Raw genomic sequence first — 20,028 nt, forward strand, 5'->3', positions numbered from 1 at the left:
CTGGGCCAATCAGAAAGCCCTGATGGGCCAATATAAACAGAGGAAACAGAATCTCCTCAGTTCAGGGACTGATTCTGAGCTGGATGGCTCTAGCCTGTGCACAAGTAAATAATGGGTGACTTGGTTACAGAATGCCAAACTTTATGCAGTTTTTTTGCAGATTTTTTTATTGACATTTAAATTTCACCATCTGCCATGGTGTGTACTGAAGCCATGTCTCCAGAACATTGGCCTGGGGTATGTGTGTTGTTAGTTTAGTGGCACTACCACTATGCTGATGCATCTCCTAATGATGAAACAAAGTCAACAGAATTAAAAATCTTCTTGGGCCCAGTTAGCAATGAGTATCTGACCCACTGCTTCACCCAGTCCCCCACTGGGGAGACCATTAAGTTTGAAGAGGTGAAAGGTCAGTAGTGTGATACCTGTGGTTCAGCATGGAGGGTGGCCAATTAAGGAGCTTCAGACAATACCAGTGACTCCAGGACACATCAGTTGTCATCAGTAAATGTCAGTCTCTTGTGCAAATGTCAAATCCCAGAAAAAGGTGTTTCTAGTGTGAAGTGAACTGAGATTATTAGCAGGAAAATATAACAAAATATAACTGCAACCGTGGAACAAAGTCCCCCATTTCATGCAGTCTGCTCCAGTATTGCTGGGAAATATTGAAAATGAATAGTGCTCACCTGAAGATAATCAGCTAGCTGGTTCAACTCCTGCGAGAAAGGATTCATGCAGTCAACGGAACGCTGAGGAGATACAAGGGAATCAATAGAGCATGCAACCAACATCTGGGAGTGACTTACAGATGGAACCCATTGTCTTGCAATGAGTTCCAGACAGAATCCAAAATGTTTTACAGTGACTTAACAGATGGTAACCAAATATCTGGGAATGAGTTACAGACAGAATTCAACTTCTTGGAGTGAGTTACAAATGGAGACCAACATCTGGGAGCGAGTTCCAGGTGGAAACCGATGTCTGAGAGTAAGTTGCAGACAGGATATGATAACCAAGAAGTTGTAACAACAACAATGTATATTTATGTAGTGTCTTTAATATAATAGAGCATTCCAAGATGCTTTACAGGTGCATTATAAAACAAAATATGGGTGTGAGCCACATTCGAAGATACTAGATCAATTGACAAAAGCTAGATCAAAGAAGTTGGTTTTGAGGAGTATTTTCAAGGAGAAAATAGGGCGAAAAGGTATACGGCTGGTATCCCAGATTTGCAGGCTCCAGCAACTGAATGTGCAGCCACCAATGATGGAGTGATACAGATTGGGGCTGCTCAAGATACTTAAATTAGATAAGCACTGATAGCTCAGAGGGTTGTGAACCTAGAAGATTACCAGCATATGGAGGACTGAGTCTATGATGGGATTAGAAAACAAGGGGATGAGAATTCTAAGATATTGTTTGACCTGGAGTCAAAGGAGGTCAATGAGCCTAAGGATAATAGAGGAACAGGAATTGGTCCACTTTAAGACATATGAGTCCAAGTTTTGGATGACTTCAAGTTTATGGGTAAAATATGGAAGTTCAGCCTGGAACATGTTGCAATAGTCAAGTTCAGGGATAACAAAGGCATGAATAAGATATATATACAAAAATATATAAATAGATATACTGAAATAAAAGTGTATCAAACAATATTTCAGGGATGGAAAGAAAAGAAATTTTATTGATTGCTCAAATGTGTGTGGAAGGTCATATCTGGATCAAATAATGATGTATGGTTGTGAGCAGATTGGGTTAAATTCAGACTGTTGTTAGAGACTTGCAATGTCTAACTAGGGAACAGAATTTGGGAAGGGAGCTGTAAAAAATAGCTTCCATCTTCCAAATACCGAATTGGAGAAAATTTCTGCATCTCCAGTGTGGAGTATCAGATAACTAGTCTAATAATTTGCAATGATGAAATAATTGAGAGAGCTGGTGAGGAGGCATATACAAATGTACAAACATGGAACAAGAGTAGGACACAAGACCCCTCAAGCCTGCTCCACCATTCAATAAGGTCACAGTTGATCTTATTTTAACCCCAACTCCACATCCCTACATATCCCAATAATCTTTCAACCCCTTGGTAATTAAAAATTTATTTGCCTCTGCCTGAAAAATATTTAAAGATTCTGCATCCATTGCCTTTTGACAAAGGGAATTCTAAGACTCTCAACCCTCTGATTTCATGTCCTCATAACTGTCCTTGTGTAAATTCAAAATAGTTGTTTTGGACCTGCACTTCTCTCCATTAAACTATATGCAAAATTCAACTATATTATTGTTGCTGCTGCATGGGGTGCTTACAGTGTGACAACAGTAATTAGTCCAACCTCATTGGTCCAAACCTCATATACTGCTTTCTGGTTGGTGCCATAACATGCTGGACAAAGACATTGTCCCAAAAATATGCAATGACTGCGTCCTCTGGACTACTCTCACTCTTCTGATGTTTTCCAGTCTATATGTAGGTTAAAATCCACAATAATAATTACTGTACCCTGTTGACAAACTCCCATTACTTATTCCTTAATATTCTTTCCTATCATGTGGTTTCTGTTCAGGAGGCTGCACAGAACTCCCACAAGTAGCCTCTTGCCTTTATCGTTCCTCATCTCATACTGCTTTTGTACTCTGGTGTCCTGAATTAAAGTCATGTCTCTCTCTATGATGCAAGTATCATCTTTAATTAACGGAGTCGCTCCTCCACCCTTTCCTAGCTGCCCATCCTTCCTAAATGTCACACACCCTTCAATATTCATCGAGGTAGAGTTGGATATCGCCAGCACATACACAAACATGAGCAAGATTTCAGATTAGGTCACTGAACGTCAGCATGTAGATACTCTGGATACTATTAAATAGATATGAATGGAACAGATCAGAGCAAGCTCGCCCAATAGGATGACAGTGAAGAAACTTTGGAAGAGGATAGAATGGTCATCTCTGTCAAAGGCTGCAGGCAGCTTGAGAAGGACATGGAGGGAATATTTACCTTTTATTTGTGACTTTTAGTGACAGTAATTACAGAGAAGAAGCAAAATGTCTGGCAGTGAATTAGAGACAGGAACTGATGTCTGGAAGTGAGTTAGAGAGGAATAATAAAGATTTTGCAACTCATGACAGACAGGCCATTTGGCTTTATTTTTTCGCTGCTGATGTTGACATTCCATATGCACCTCCTCCCACCATGCCCATCAGTATATATTTCTATTTGTTTTTTCTTTATTTATTTTGTTTCCTCATAAATGCATCAATTCTAGTTGCCTCAACTACTCTTTGTGGTAATGCATTCCACAATCTAACTACTCTGGGTACAGCAGTTTCTTTGAATTCCCTTTGCAGTTCTATGTTAATGGCACCTAATAGTGGTCTCCCTTCACACAGGTACAGAAATCTCTACATTCACTGTTTCAAACTCCTTCATAATCTTAACGAACTCTCATTAGAAAATCTCCATGGCCTCTCTTTTCGAGAAACTTCAAGGAAAGCATAGCATGTAAAAGAAGGAGTTATGACATTTTACTCCACAGCAGACAATCAAAACTAAGGTATACATTATTATGTTGTATGAAAAGAAATACATTAGTATCAATTTTTTCGGGTTTTATAACTAGCATTAACTGGCTATGCAGAGTTAGCGTTCCAGTCACTGACTTTAAACTTGAATTTCCTTTTTAACTCCCAGTGAACACTTCCATAGAGTTGGAGGGAAAAAAATAAGGCAGACAGGAACAGACAGAACTAAATAATTGTTTTCTTAATAAATGGAAACCATGGGCTGCAGTCCTCTAATACTCACATATATATAAATCGAGTGATGGAAGCCAGACCATTCCCAATGTAAACAGAAAGTCCAAGAGCTTTTGCAGTGGAATGTTAAATCAATGTTGGGTTGTTTCAGCAATAGGACAACTGTGGCCCTATTTCACAGGACTACAAGTATAAATTTACACACATACAGAATTAATATATTATAGTTTGGGTCGAAATATGTTGCATGGTGGGTTCACAAGTGGAATTTTTAAACTATTACGAGGGTTTCTGTGTCCACAACGCCTTTAGGCTATGAGTTCAGATTCCCAGTAACCTCTCAAGTTAAATATTTTCCTCTCAAATCCCCTCCAAACCTCTTACCCTGAATTTATGCCTTCTAGCTATGGACCCATCAACTAAGCAGCACGTGGCCTAACTATCCATTCTGTCTAGACACCCCATCCCACCATAATTTTATACATTTCATTTAGTTGCTTCCCCCCGCCCCCCCAGCTTTTTCAGTTCCCAAAAAGAAACCCCAGTCAATCATTCGTACTAATGGGAAGGAAACAACTGTTGTTGCCTAATCTGGCATGCATGTTAACTCCAGGCAGTTAGCTCCTAACCACCTTGTGAAAAAGCTAAGCAAGCCACTCAGTTGTAATATGTGCTAAAAAAAAGAAGGAATGAAACCAAATGGACTGCCTGGCATTGACCTAGGCACCAGAAATGACAATGTGATCAGAGACATTTTGACCCTGCCAAGTCCTCCCTACTAACATCTGGGAGATACTGCAATTGGGGCAGCTGCCTCACAAACTAGTCAACCAACAGCAGAAGCCATATTCTCAGAATCATACCATACAAACACTGTCCCAGACAATACCATTGCCATCCCTGGGTATGTCCTGTCTCATCAGCAGGACAGGTAGGTACAGCAGAAGTGGTGACACTGAGGTACAGACTGGATGATGCTGCCCTCAGAGTCCTTGACATTGGCTCCAGAGCCATGCGGTCTCATGGCATCAGGTCAAACATGGCAAGGAAACCTCCTCTGTTGATTGAGGTAACAAGGTGTAGAGCTGGATGAACACAGCAGGCCAAGCAGCATCACAGGACCAGGAGGGGTGACGTTTCAGACCTAGGTCTTTCTTCAGTGGCCATGTGACCATTGTCGGAGCCTCCATGGATGACGAGTTTTTCTGAAGAAGGGTCCAGGCCCGAAATGTCAGCTTTCCTGCTCCCCTGATGCTACTTGGCCTACTGTGTTCATCCAGCTCTACACCTTGTTATCTCAGATTCTCCAGCATCTGCAGTTCCTACTATCTTCTCTGTTGATTACTGTGTATTGTCCTCCCTTGGCTGATGACTCTACATGCCTCCACATTGAACAGCTCTTGGAGGAAGCACCGAGGGTAGACCGAGCACAAAAACTTCTCTAGTTCAGGAACTTCAATACTCACCACAATGAGTAGCTCAGCAGCACCTGCAGTAACTAAGCTATTTGAGTCCTGAAGGACAATGCTGTTTGACTGGGTCTGCAGCAGACCGTGAGGGAATCAACAAGAGGAGGAAACATACCTGACTCATCCTCACCAATCTGCCTGCTACAGATGCATTTGCCAATGACAGTATCAGTAAGAGTGATCACAATACAGTCCTTGTAGAAACAAAGTTCCACTTTCACACTGATACTACCCTACATTGTGTTCTATAGCATGATCACTGTGCTATACTTTGAACAGACCTAGCAAATCCATGAGGTACTGTGCTCCGTCAACAGACAAATTGGAGTCCAACACAATCTGCAACCTCATGGCCTGGCATATTTCCCTTTCCACCGAAAGCATCAAGCCTGAGAACAACTCTGGTTCAATGAAGATTGTAGGAGGGTATCATAGCAGCAGCATCAGGCACACCTAAAAATGAGGTGCCAACCTTGTGAAGCTACCAAACAGGACTACTTGTGTGCCAATCAGCATGAAAAGCAAGTGACAGACAGAGCTAAGAGAATTCACAACCAACAGGTCAGACCTAATCTCTGCAGTCCTGCCAAATCCAGTCATGAATGGTGGTGGACAATTAAACAATTCACTGGAGGAGGATCCACAAATATCCCCATCCTTAATGACAGAAGCACCCACACATCAATACAAAAGATAAGGCTGAAGCATTCACAGCAACCTTCAGCCAGAAATACTAAGTGGATAATCCACCACAAGCATCACAAATGTCAACCTTCAGCCAATTTGGTTCTGTCCATGTGATATTGGAAATGTTTGGAGACATGGGATACTGCAAAGACTATGAGCCCTAACAACATTCCGGTAATAGTTCTGAAGATCTGTGCTGCAGAACTTGCCACACGCCTCACCAAACTGTTCCATTATAGTTACAACCCACTGGCATCTACCCAACGATGTGGAAAATTCCTCAGGTATGTCCTGTCACAAAAAGCAGGAGAAATACAAGCCAGCTAATTACCGCTCAATCAGTTTGCTCTTGGTCATGATTAAACTGATGGAAATGTCATCAACAGTGCCCTAGTAGTACTTGTTTAGCAATAGCCTGCATACTGACATTCAGTTTTGGTTCTGCCAATGGCCACTCAGATCTAAATCTCATTACACTCTCGGGCTCAGTCATGGATAAAAGCGCTGAATTCCAGAGGTAAGGCAAGAGTGACAGCCCTTAACATCAAGGCCATTTCAACTGAGCATGACATCAAGGAGCCCTGGCAAAACAGGCATCAATGGGAATCAGGGCAAAAACTCTCCAGTGGCTGGAGTGATACCTGGTATATTGGAAGATGGTCATGGTGTCAGAGATCATTTATTTCAGCTCCAGGATATCTCTGCAGGAGTTCCTCAGGGTAATGTCCTAGGTCTAACCATCTTCAGCTACTTCATCAGTGACTATCCCTAAATCATAGAAGTGGGGCTGTTTGCTGCTGATTACACAATGTTCAGCACCATTCACAATTCCTCAGATACAGAAGCAGTCCATTCTAAGCTGGACAATAACCAGGTTTGAGCTCACAAGTAGCAAGTAGCATTCATGCCACACAAGTGCCAGGAAATTATCATTTCCAAATAGATAGAATCTTCACATCCAATAATATCACCATCACTGAATCTCCCACTGTCGACGTCTTAATGGGTTACCATTGAGCAGAGCGTGAACTGGTCAAATCATATAGTACTGTGGCCACAAGAGCAGGGCACAGGCTAGGAATTTTGCAGTGATTATCTCATCTCTTGACTCCAAAAGCATGACCACCAACTACAAGGCACAAATCAAGGGTGTGATCCTCACTTGTCTGGATGGGGCCAACTTCAACAACTGTCAAGAAACTTGACACCTTCCAGGTCAGAGGAACCCACATGATTGGCATGACATACGCTGCCTCAAACTCCCTCCACTACTGATGCTCAGTGGCGGCAGCGTGAACTATCTACAATTCACCAAAGCTCCTTAGAAAGCACCTTCCAAATCCATTACCACATCCATCTAGAAAGAGAAAGGCAGCAGATGCATGGGAACATCACCGCCTGCAAGCTCCTCTTCAAGCCACTCTTCATCCTGACCTGGAAATACATCGCTGTTTCTTCACCATCACAGGGTGGAAATCCTGGAACTCCAACACTGAAGGCTTTGTAGATATACCTACACCAAATGGAGGGCTATAGCTCAAGAAGAAAACTCACAACCACTTTCTCAAGGGCAATAAATGCTGGTCCAGCCAACGACACCCACATCCAATGAATGAATAAAGGAGAAAATCCTCAAAAATAAATTTCTCCAACCAGGCAACTTACTTGTAATTTCCTGTGTAGCCTCTCTGTGCAATCACATTTTTTTTCCCATGGTGTGGTGGCATAAACAATACACAGTACTCCAGCTGTTACCTAATGAGTATCTTATACAATTCAAACAAAGCCTTTCTGTTCCTATGTTCTAAGTCTCAGCTAAAAATCTGTGGGCATACACTTCTCAGTGTCATACCATTTCTTGTCTGATCCCTTACCTCGATAGTCTTCACCAAATATATTATCTTGCAATTCTCCAGATTGATTTCCATTCCCCACTTCTCTGCCACCTGTCATGTCCATTAATACCTTCCTGTAAAATGCCTGGGAGTAAGTTACAGACTATGGGTAACATCTGAAGAATGAATTGTGCAGTTAAGGAAATTCAGAAGATTGACATCACCATCTGTTATTGAAGAAAGAAGAATTTGCCAGAAGGAGATGAGAGCCTTTTTTTGTTACAAGTTATGATCTGGATTGCATGACCTGAAAGGGTGGTGGAAGCAACTTCACACTAACGTACAAAGAATTGACAAACACTTGAAAAGGAATTTGCACAGCTATAAGAAAAGAGTAGTGGGACCACTCAGGCTGTGTTTTAAATTCACCAGCATAGGCAGGATGGAGCAAATGGCCTTCTGTGCTGTCTCATTCTACAATTTTTTAAAACTGTTTTTGAAACATTATTATACATACAAAAGACACAGAAATTGCCACTCAACAAGTAACTTGGCTGTGAAGAACTTTGAAATGTTCGAATAACGTCAGAGAAACAAATGATGTTAGTCTTAATCTTCATTGAGTCTTTGTAGCTTGTAACCCTTCATTCAATGTAATTTGAACCTACCCTTGAAGTCAAATCCTTTCTTAACGGCTGGCAATTTGACATGCAGTGTCTGAATTCATGCATCAAGTTAAGCAACAGGTCACCTAAAGAAAAATAGACTGCAGTTACTCGGGGGTTACCAGTTCTCTCAGCAATAACCCAAAATGAGGGTCTGAAAATGCAGAACTATTTGCAAATAGCCCTCCAGTTAATCTACTTGGTAGCAGGGTTCTTCCATGAAATTTTCATTCCCATTCTCTTTTCCACCCACGTGTCTCCACAGTTCTTTATAACCCAGCACAGGACTACATTTTCACAAGGTCACATATTTTTACAAATTGTGAATACTATGCCACAAGGCCATATAATTCCAGAAATTAGGAATGATTTCCCATTATACTTTGCCAATGTGCAACTCAAAGGGAAAAAAATTATTGTATATTACTCCTAGCTTCCTTGTTCATTCTATGGCTACTGTTCATCTTTTGAGACTAAACAATGGAAACCGAGGGGATATTCAATGACGTAGAGCGTAATTTGTAGAGTGTAATTCCAGTAGCAGCCACTGGAAAGTGTTTTTTTAAATTCACTCAGGGGATGCACTGGCAGGCCAGCATTTTAATTGCCCGTCCCTAGTTGCCCTTGAAAAGGTGGGGGTGAGCTGCTTTCTTGAACCACTGCAGTCTAGATTTTCTTCTCTGACCAAGAAGTACAACTATCTTTATCGCTCTACCAACAGCGTTCAGAAAAGTCCCCTATCCCTTTAACAGAAAAACTGGTGTCATAATGAACAATGCAAGAGTGTAAATAACAGTGGAGGCTTTCTCATAAAGTCACTGGTCACAAGGATCTCGATCCCATGAGATCCAAAGTCATCAAACAAGTTATAACTGGGCAATCCTGCAAAGAGCAGTCCCTGTGCAACAGACAGCACTCCCCACCCAGCAAACTGCACAGCCAACACACACATAGCACCCCGAACCCAACACACAGTGCTCCCAATCCAAAAAACTGCACTCAGACACTACCGAAAGCACTAAAACTCAGTACCTTTATTTGTTGTGAGCACAGCTAGCAACCTGAAGTATATATCAATACCTTTAATGGAATGAAATATACTAAAATTCTCCACAAATAAGCAAAAGGAAAATGGATGAATAAAAGCTTGACTGAAAAGATTTGGAGAGATTTCCCAATGTTCAAAGAGAGAGATGTGCCCAGATCAGTGGGTTAAGACAACACACAATAGAGACAAGACAGGAGTCAGGTCAGGCAAGGTGAATAGGTGGGGATTGTGGCTTATGTAAAGTTGTCATTGTGAAACTGGTGGGCTGAGGTCATGGAGAGACTCATGAATATGGAGAAAGATATTAAATGTAATGTAGTGAGATTGTTTGTGATTTGTGAACAGGACATGGCGCAGCATACAGTACGTGTGGCAAAGTCTATACAAGGTTGGAGGCCGACAAGGATAGCATGGGCCTTACAAGGGCATGAATAGAAGCAGGAGGAACACATTCCATCCCTCAGACCTGGCCAACCATTCAATGAGATAACAAGGTGTAGACTGGATGAACACAGCAGGCCAAGCAGCATCAGAGGAGCAGGAAGGCTGACGTTTCAGGCCTAGATGCTTCTTCAGAAATGAGCTCACATTCAATGAGCACACAGCTGATCTGTATTTTAGCTCCATATGCCTGTTGGAGAGTTAGTTGGGATCAATTGGCAAAGGAATTGACAAGGAAACCATTTCTGTGCCAAGATCAATGAACATTAGGAATTTGAGCAAAGGAAATTTAAAAAAGGATGGATAAAGAGTTAGATGTAAATGCAAGATTGAGGGCCTCAAAGTGGTGGGGTGAAATCACAAATCCCGCAGTCCAGAAGTAGATCCTTAACCCCATCCCGTCACCTCCTTGACAGAGCTATCCAATTCGATACATGCCCTTGCCTGACAGATTTCCTTCCCTGCAATTGTTTCCCTTTTTTAAGAACCCAATACATATCCAATTCCCTTTTGAAAGTTGTTATAGAATCCATTTCCCAACCTATTGAGGCAATGTTTTCCAGAACATTCACTAAGTGTATATACTCAGTGAATAAAATTCTCCTTATCTGCCATTGGTTTATTGCCATTCACCATATCAGTGTCCTCTGATCACCTGCTCTCGTTATACTGGAAACAATTTCTCCTTACTTATTACTTCAAAATCTCTTCATCATTTTTATCAGCACAATTCAATTTCCTCTTTACTTTCACTGTTAGATTAGATTAGATTCCCTACAGTGTGGAACAGGCCCTTCAGCCCAACAAGTCCACACCGCCCCTTGGAGCATCCCACCCAGACCCCCTATAACCCACACACCCCTGAACACTAAGGGAAATTTAGCATGGCCGATCCACCTAGGCTGCACATCTTTGGACTGTGGGAGGAAACCGGAGCACCCGGAGGAAACCCACGCAGACACAGGGAGAATGTGCAAACTCCACACAGGCAGTTACCCAAGGCTGGAATCGAACCTGGGTCCCTGGCGCTGTGAGGCTGCAGTGCTAACCACTGAGCCACCGTGCCGCCCTTTTTTTATAAGGAGAACAATTTCAGATTCTCTACTCTCCTTAACTGAAGTCCCTACCCTCAGTTAGAGATTAGATTCTTTCAGAGAAGGCTCAAAGCAGTTGTTTGAAGGTGAGAGTGGGACATTGAGGCAATTTTAATGCCATTAAGCATGAGATCAAGGAAGAAGAGTCAATCGGATGGCAAGGCGTATAACAATTTGATATACTGAAATGCACTGCGGGATAACAGATCCTCTTCTGCAATGCATTAGAGATGAAGGGAGAATATGGGGGCCATGGTGATGGTGGTGAAGGGAGGTTGAATGAAAGAGTAGAGGCAGCTGCTTAAATGATCAGAAGCTTGAAGGTGAAGAAATCAATGTGCTGCTTATAATTGTTGTTTGGTGAGGATGAAGGGGCAGCAAGAATGGGCTAAAGGAGTTGGGGGTGTTGGGGGGTTATTGTCTACTACTGAGGGGGTGGAGGAGATTTTGTACATTCCACATTGTGATTCTATACCCCAGGGTTCGGTATCTGGGAGTTATCATCTGATACATACTGTGATTCTGATGCTGGGATTCTCTCATTGGAGAAGCACAGTTGGGATGAAGTCACAAGGGAGTTGTGGGTCACTGTTGGGGAAAACAGAAGCAAATTAGCAGAAATTCAGAATACAAACAGACCTCAGGAACTGGAATGTGTAATATTTGTATCTGTGTGTGTATATAATCCTATGCATGTCTATGTACATGTCTACATACATATAAAATGAGACAAATAGGGCTCCTCCCACCGGCTCCACCATTCATTATAATCATGACTGATTCTCCTGCTCAACTCTACTTTACTCCCAATCCCCATACCTCTTGATTTCGTGACAGTCCAAACCTGTCGATCTCAGACTTGTTTATATTCAACAACAAAACATCGAGAGCTCTCAGGAATGGAGAATTACAAAAGTTTACAACTCTGAGTAAAGAAATGACTCATATCATGCCTAATGACCCATTCTGTTATTCAGAGATTGTATCCCCTTGTATTAGACTTTCCGACTCAGGAAAACAGCCTCTCTTTTTTATTATTAAGTTTTGGGATATGGGCATCGCTGGGTACAGCAGCATTTATTGGCCATCCTTAATTAGCCAGAAGCAATGCCAACCACATTGCATTGGGGTCTGAAGTCACATGTTGGCCAGACCAGATAAGAATCGTACATCTCCTTCTTTAAAGGAGATTAGTGAACCAGATGTGTTTTTACAACATTTGGCAGTGGTTATAGAGTCATCATTAGGCTAAATATTTTTTCCAGGTTCTGACTGAACTCAAACCCATGTCGCCAGAACATTAGTTTTGCATTCTGGATGACTGGTCTAGTGTTTGACAAAAGGTATGCAATTCATATGTAATAAGATCATTTCAAACTAGTGTCATATTTTTTATGAAGGCTTAAAAAATTAACTAATCAGTCTTTCCAGAAACATGATTTTAAACTAGTATCTGCCTCTTGAAGAGTTAATGTAAGTTTGTTTATACAGTGAGGGGCTAGAACCCAGAGAAAGAAAACATTAACCAATTAGCTTAGCTGAAGCTAGATTGAGCAAGTACTTTTAAAGTTTAGTTCAAAAGCTTTTGTGCAGTTTGTAGGAGTTCTACTGGCCTCAGAAGCAACTACACTCTCCCGTAGAAAACAGAGATTATTCAGAGTTGTAAAGAAATAGGTTATCTCATCGAAAGAGAATTGCTTGTGAAACAGCCATAGTGGGAGTATTTGGTTAGAAATCTGCAGTAATCATTCCAAGCTGAGAAGGTCTAAATTCTCAGTTGTGTGCACAGTCAAGAAACTAAGCCTTACAGCTCAAACTGACAAAAGATAGTTAAGTCAAACCTACAGATATGATAAGGTTTGTTTTTTAACTTGTCCAAACCACTCCAACACTGGCACCTCCACAATATTACAGATTTGAAAGGGAAGAAATTCCTCCGGACTTTGATTATCTATAGAGTGATGGCCTTGAGAAATAAATGGGATTGTGCTTTGATATCTCTCAAACTGTATTACATGAAAATAGTAAATTACTATTCTATTCTATTCTAGTTTGGCTTATTTTATTTTATTTCTTTTATTTTAGAAAAGTTCCAGTTCATTGCCAAAATCAGCCTTGCATGCTTACGCTCTAGTGAAAGACCACCACATTATCCCTAAAAAAAGCAAAACGTGATCAGGTCAGGTTTCATTCTGGGATCTGACTTGTCCAGTAGTAACATCAACTGGCATCATGACAAGTGACATTACCACCACACCACCACCTTCACGAAAGGGCCGTTAGTATCTATGCTGTCAGAATTTAAATGCATCAATGAAGTCACCTCACATTCTTCTTAATTCCATGCAGTATATACTCAATAAGGAATATCTCTTAATAGAACAAATCTCTCATCTTAGAAATCAGCTTAGTGAACTTTTATCACAACCTCTCAAAGGCAAGTGAATCCTTCCTTATGAACAGAGACCAAAACTATGCCCGAGCGTTTTAACAAAGACCTCCGAAATTGTGGCAAGATTTGTTTAAACTTGAACTTATAAATGCCAACATAGCCCTTTGCCTTTCTAATTGCTTGCTGCGCCTGCTTACTTTGCCTGTAATTTCTAGAGTTTCTTGTACATAAACATGAGCATTTATTAGCTTTCTGTAGTTAAAGAATGCATATCATTTCTGTTACTTCTATCAAAGTGGTACCTTCCTTCCTCACATTTCCTTATATTCTAATCACCTCCTTGATGCCTATTCACTCAATATATCTCTTTGTAGCCTCCATGTGCCCTCCTCACAGATTATGTTTTCACTCATCTTTAAAATGTCAGCAAAAGCTTGGATACATTCCATACAATCTCTTCAGGCAAGTCCTTCATTAATACATTGCAAACAGGCTCCTGTACTGATCCCTGCAGTACTCCATTTGTAACAATCTGCCAACCTGATAAAGACACATTTATTCTCATCTTTGTTTTCTGCCTTTTTAATCAATCTTTTATCCATCCTAATATTCTACCACCATCTCCTTGGGCTTATATATTATTCAACAAACTTTTATATGACACCTTATCTGTAACCTTGTAAAATCCAGATGCACTATATGCACTGCGTCACCTTCATACACCCTGCCAATTCCATTCTCAAAAATTTTGGGTAGATTAGTCTATAATATGATTTCCCTTTTATAAAATCATCTAGACTCCACAAAAACACATTATGATTTTTGAAACACTTTGTTACCAGTTTCTTAATAATGGATTCCAGCATTTTCCCAAGGACTGATGTCAAGCTAACCGGCCTGTAATTCCCTGTTTTCCCACTGTCCTTTCTTGCATTGCAGTGTAAAATTTATAGTTTTCCAATCCACCAGGACAATTCCGTATATAGTGAATCATAGAAGATCACAAGTAATGCTCCACTATCTCTGCAGCCACCTAATTGTAGAATCCTAGGATGTCGGCCAATAGGTCTAGGGGATTTGCCAATTTTCAGTCAAATTAATCTTCTAGTGCATTTTCTTTACTAACAGCATTACTTTAAATTCCTATTTCATTAGGCCATTGATTCTCCATTGTTTTATTATGTTTTAGTATATTTTACTGTGAAGACAAGTACAATTTTAACCTGCTACCATTTCTCTATTCCCCGTTTTCTACCATTGCAACCCCTTAGGGACTCAGCCTTATTTTTGTTAAGCTCTTCCTTTAACCATTCTGTGTCATATTCTGTTTGTTTTTCCCTCTGTATTGTTTTTGGTCATTGCCCCAATTGTGCACTCAATATTATTGATTGTTTTAAAGAAAGCTAATTTTACCAAGATATTTATGAAATAGTTACCAGAAACTACTGTACATGACATCTCTTGTTGAGTTATCAAAGCAAGTAGCAGACAGGTTGATGTGGTTTCTTAAAAGTCAGTCAAAAATGGTCATTAAATAATTCAAGGAATTCCAAGACTGTCCATCAAAATATCAGAACATCAGGATAAATATCAGAATTTGAAGCTTCTGTAGTGTACACCTGGAGACTGGAAATAACATAACAATTCCAAGACAATTAACTTTGCTTTGTGTGACAATGATTCATCAAAGTTAACATCTGCAGCCATTCTGTTTATTGAGATTGAAAACTGGTTTTCACAGACAATTGCACCAGATATGGTACAACTGATCGTGAAATATACATGAGAGTTGGGCTTTCTCTCTGACCTCAGCAGTTGCACAGAAAAGCTGCCCAGAAAGCTTTTCTTTTCTCTCGAGAAGACAGTTTTCAAGCTTCATGCCAGTAGCACCAGTAAAGGAATGGGACATTTGCTCACTCCCCAAAGCTGCTCTACCTGCCAAACCCAACTACAAAGGCAAATTACAACCATTTGATTACATAAGTCATCACAGCTGCTGAATCTAACTTCAAGTTTCAACCGTACATTTCAGGTTAAAAAGTCTTCAAGCAAGCTCAGCCTATCAATCTGAGACCTTTTACTTTTATAAGTAGCTTTTATGCTAATGTACTTTGAAGCATTGTATCTGTATTTTAGCTGATAACTTTATCTCATTAACTGAAATAACTTTGAGTAATGGCTGTATTACAAGTTAATCTTTTATCTTGTTCAAAAGATTAAGTTATGCTGGTGTTTATTTTAATATTGAAACACTCAAAAATGAAAAAGGGGCCAATAACGAGTATAAAACACTGCTCTGAAGTTATGTCTGGTGGGGTCGTGACATTCTTTGCTGGTTTTAAAATTCTCCCAACCGTTAGGGCAACTACCCTTTGTGGCAATAATTTGAGTTTCCTATCATATAATACAATCCTTAACCTGAGTGTTGCTGAATTATGTGTTATCAATTATGTGTTGTTTCAGTAATACTCAAGTTCTGTGCTACCAAACAACCATCCTTAGCGTCTTCTGTTAATTACAGGTGAAACTCTTATTCTGTAGAGTTTTTTCTCAATGGAATGTGGATTAGTTGGAAATTATAATATTATCAAATGATCACCATTTATTTTAAGTTCAATACTCTAATTCCAGACTTGTGCACAATCTCTCTCAAATTCAATATGAAACTATCATTTTATGGTCAGTGTTTCTTACAGAATCCTTTACTGTGTAATTGCTGATTAACCCTCTCTCATTATATAAAATAAGACCCAATATAATTTCTTCCCTGGTTAGTCGCATGACATATTGTTACAGGAAACTTTAGAATGTATTCCATGAACTTAACTTCAAAGATTTTCTGAAGATTCGAGTCCTCTGCTATTACTATGCTGCCTTTATTACAAGTGCTTCTTTTCGTTTAATATGTACTCTGCCCAGGATTGTTACTTTCCAAGAGCCTCAAAATTCTCTATTTGAGTATGTCATGTTCTGGACCCAGACCCTTTCCCCAATAAACTGCTGGCCAACCAACTTCCCTTCTTGCTCCCACATTCACTGGTATTGTTAATGGTTTGCTCTTTTCAGTTACTTTCAACATGTCCTAAATGTATCATAATGCACCTTCCAAACAAAAACTTTGGCTTCCCCTATCCCCTTTAAACCATTGTCACATTCTCAAATTATTTAATTTTTTTATGTATATGTAATCAAATGTTTAACTGTTAGATAGATTAGATGTACCCATAATTAACAGAAGCTGAGGATCTATAATGTTAGCAAGGAAACAGCTGTGGGAGAGATAGAGGTTAAAACTAAAGACAGAAGAAAATTTAAGGTACAGGGACAACCCAGAGAGGAGGTTGTAGAGGCAAAGCACAGCCCACATTACAGCACAGAAGTAAGTTGTTCAATAAGTTATGCATGTCAACTCTGCAAAAAAAATGAGCTAATCACACTTTTTAAAATTTTAGAATCTTAGCCAATTACCTACAGAAAGCCACAATCAAATTTATCTCCACTAAACTCTTAGGCGCTGCCTTCCATATTGTAACCAGCCACTGTGTAAATAGGTTTGCCTCATGTCGCTGTTAGTTGCCCTGGCAATTACTTTAGATCTAGATCAGCTGATTCTCAAACTCCCTGCCAAAGGGAACAGTTTCTCCCTTTCTCCTATCAAGACCTCTATATTTTGAATATTTTTATCAAATTTCCCCAATCTTTTCTAAGCAGAATAGCCCCATCTTTTCCAATCTCTCCATGTAACCAAAGTCCCTCATATCTTGAATCATGCTTGTAAATCTTTTCTGCAATTTCTGGGAACTGAATATCGAGGCATATTCAGTTTTTGGGAAGGACAGATGAAGAGGAAGAGGGGACAGGGTGGCACTACTGGTTAAAGAAGACAATAACGCAATAGTGAGGAAGCAAGTCGGATCTTTATGGGTAGAGCTTAGAAATACAAAGGAGCTGAAAACAATATTAAGGGTTGTATATAGACCTCCAAACTACAGTGGTAATGTTGGGGAAATTAGAGACACAAGTAATAAAGGCACAGCTCTAATTATGGGCAATTTTAATCTGCATGCAGATTGAGCAAATCAAATCAATAACAATGCCATAACAGAGGAATTCCTGGAGTATAAATGAGATTTTCTTTGAATCAGTACGTTGAGACATCAACTAGATAACAGACAGTCCAAGACTAAGGTACTGTGTAATGAGAACGGTATAATCAGCAATCTAGCTGTGCGAGGCCCTCTGGGAATCGAGGCCATTATTTGACAGAATTCTTCATTGAAATGGAGAATTTGCCATTGATTCTAAAAGCAGGGCCCTGAATCAAAATAAGGAAAACTACAATCATATAAGGTATGAGCTACTGTGACAAATTTGGGAAATGTTACTTAAAGAGATGATGGTGGATATATAATAGCAAACTTTTCAAGAACATTTGGAGAAACTGCAACAGTTGTTCATTCCTTTCCAGCAGAAAAATAAAATGGAAGAGGTGGCCCAACCATAACTAACAAGAGAAATTAGGAGTAATATTAAATCCAGATAAGGGGCATACAAATGGGCCAAAGTGAGCAGCAGACCTGAGGACTGGGAGCAGATTAGATTTCAGCAACAGAGTTCAAAGGGATTGCTTAAGAGTAGGAAAATAGAAAACAAGAGTAAGCTTGCGGGAAACATGCAAACTGATTGCAAAAGTTTCTTTCAGGATGGGTGAAGACAAACATAAGTCGTTGACGATCAAAACAGGCAAAGCTTTAATGGGGAACAAACAGACCAATTAAGTACATGTTTTGGTCCTGTCCTCGGGAAGGAGATCTCAAAAATGGTGCAGAACACATGGTCCTCCAGTGAGAGGGAGGACCTGAAGGAAAGCAGTATCAGTAGGGAAAATGTAGTGGGGTCATTGATGGGATTTAAGGACAATGAATCCTAGAGCACAATAATCTGCATCCCAGTGTATTTAAGAAACTGGCCCTAGATATAGTGGATGCATTAGTGGTCGTTGTTCAAGATTCTGTAGACTCTGGAACAGTTTCTACAGATTGGAAGGTAGCTAATGTAACCCCTCTATTTAAAAAAGGAGGTAGAGAGAAATCAGTGAATTATAGATCAGTCAGTATCAGTAGTAGAGAAAATGCTAGAGTCCATTATAAACATTTAATAACAGAGCACTTGAAAGTCAGCCCAGTTCATCCCCTCCCCCCACTGCATCCCAAAACCAGCCCAGCCTGTCTCTGCCTCCCTAACCTGTTCTCCCTCTCACCCATCCCTTCCTCCCATCCCAAGCCGCACCTCCATTTCCTACCTACTAAACTCATCCCACCTCCTTGACCTGTCCATCTTCCCTGGACTGACCTATCCCCTCCCTACCTCCCCACCTACACCCTCTCTACCTATCTTCTTTTCTCTCCATCTTCGGTCCGCCTCCCCCTCTCTCCCTATTTATTCCAGAACCCTCACCCCATCCCCCTCTCTGATGAAGGGTCTCGGCACGAAACGTCAGCTTTTGTGCTCCTGAGATGCTGCTTGGCCTGCTGTGTTCATCCAGCCTCACATTTTATTATCTTGGATTCTCCAGCATCTGCAGTTCCCATTATCTCTGACACAACTTGAAAGACAGTGACAGGATTGGACAGGCAGCATGGATTTATGAGAAGGAAATCATGCTTACTAAGTCGACAGGAATTTTTCAAGGATGTAACTATTATAGTTGTTGAGAGGATGTGGTTTACTCGGGTTTTCAGAAGGTATTCAATGAGGCAGACCCAGAAGGGCTCTTGGTGCAACGGTAGTATCCCTACCTCCGGTCTATGTGGCTAGAGTTCAAGCTCTACCTGCTCTGGCGGTGTATGGTAACATCTTCTGAGCAATCTTAAGATCGTTTAGAAAATGGTATAAAGTTGACCAAGAAGGGTGCTTGTAGCACAGTGTTAGTATCCCTGCTTCTAGAGGTAGACAGCCTGGGTTCAAGTCCAACATATCAAGAGATGTGCAATAAATCTCTGGACAAGCTCATTCTTTTTAAAAATAGCAAACCTGGGTTCTCCTATGGTGTGGTGGTAGAGTTCCTACCTCTGAACCAGAAAGCATCATTTCAAGTTCCACCTGCTCTTAGGTCTTTGAACAGGTTGATTAGAAAATATCTGTAAAGCAGACCCAAAGGGGTCTTGTGGCACAGTGGCAGTGTTCCTCGCTCTGAGCAAGGAGGCCCAGGTTCATGTCCTACCAGCTGTACAGGTACATTTTAACACATCTGCTCAGGTTGATTTTTAAGAAAGTAAATCTAGACAGGGCCTCTTCCCATTGACAGCTCTCTTCACCTCCAGCTAGAAACAAATCAGTCAAAAAAAGACCCAGTTTCTAATTTGCTATACAAATGATTTACTGATGGCAGTTAATTGTTAAAAGCAAAAAAAAAGGTCATGGCGACTTGCTGGCGGGAAAGCTGTCCGGTTGCATGTAAGAGCACTTCTGGATGTTTGAAAAAAAAACAGACCTAGTTACTGTGGGAACTTAGCTCAGATGGTTAGAACATGGTTCCTCTAATACCATGGTCATCAGGTCAATCCTTGCACTGGCTTCCAACTAAGACTTCAACAGAAGAAATGAAATAAAGCAGGCCCAGGAGAGATGTGGGCACT

General features: G+C 40.6%; 1 protein-coding gene across 9 annotated transcripts in view; it reads right to left on the minus strand.

Annotated features, from left to right (window-relative positions):
- ccdc136b (coiled-coil domain containing 136b) overlaps positions 1–20,028 on the minus strand; it is a 67,754-nt gene that overhangs the window by 43,049 nt on the left and 4,677 nt on the right. For 4 of the 9 annotated variants that reach the window (XM_048554495.2, XM_048554492.2, XM_048554494.2 and 1 more), the window contains exons 2-4: positions 11,514–11,586; positions 8,419–8,501; positions 687–749 (exon numbers count right to left, since the gene is read on the minus strand). In XM_048554495.2, the coding sequence (XP_048410452.1) occupies positions 687–749; positions 8,419–8,501; positions 11,514–11,541 (174 nt within the window). In that variant the 5' untranslated portion in view covers positions 11,542–11,586. The remainder of the gene's footprint in view (positions 1–686; positions 750–8,418; positions 8,502–11,513; positions 11,587–20,028) is intronic. The other 5 variants (XM_048554498.2, XM_048554497.2, XM_048554493.2 and 2 more) reach the window with 4 other exon arrangements.

The sequence above is a fragment of the Stegostoma tigrinum genome, chromosome 25 (assembly GCF_030684315.1).
Source record: "Stegostoma tigrinum isolate sSteTig4 chromosome 25, sSteTig4.hap1, whole genome shotgun sequence".
Lineage (NCBI taxonomy): Eukaryota > Metazoa > Chordata > Chondrichthyes > Orectolobiformes > Stegostomatidae > Stegostoma > Stegostoma tigrinum.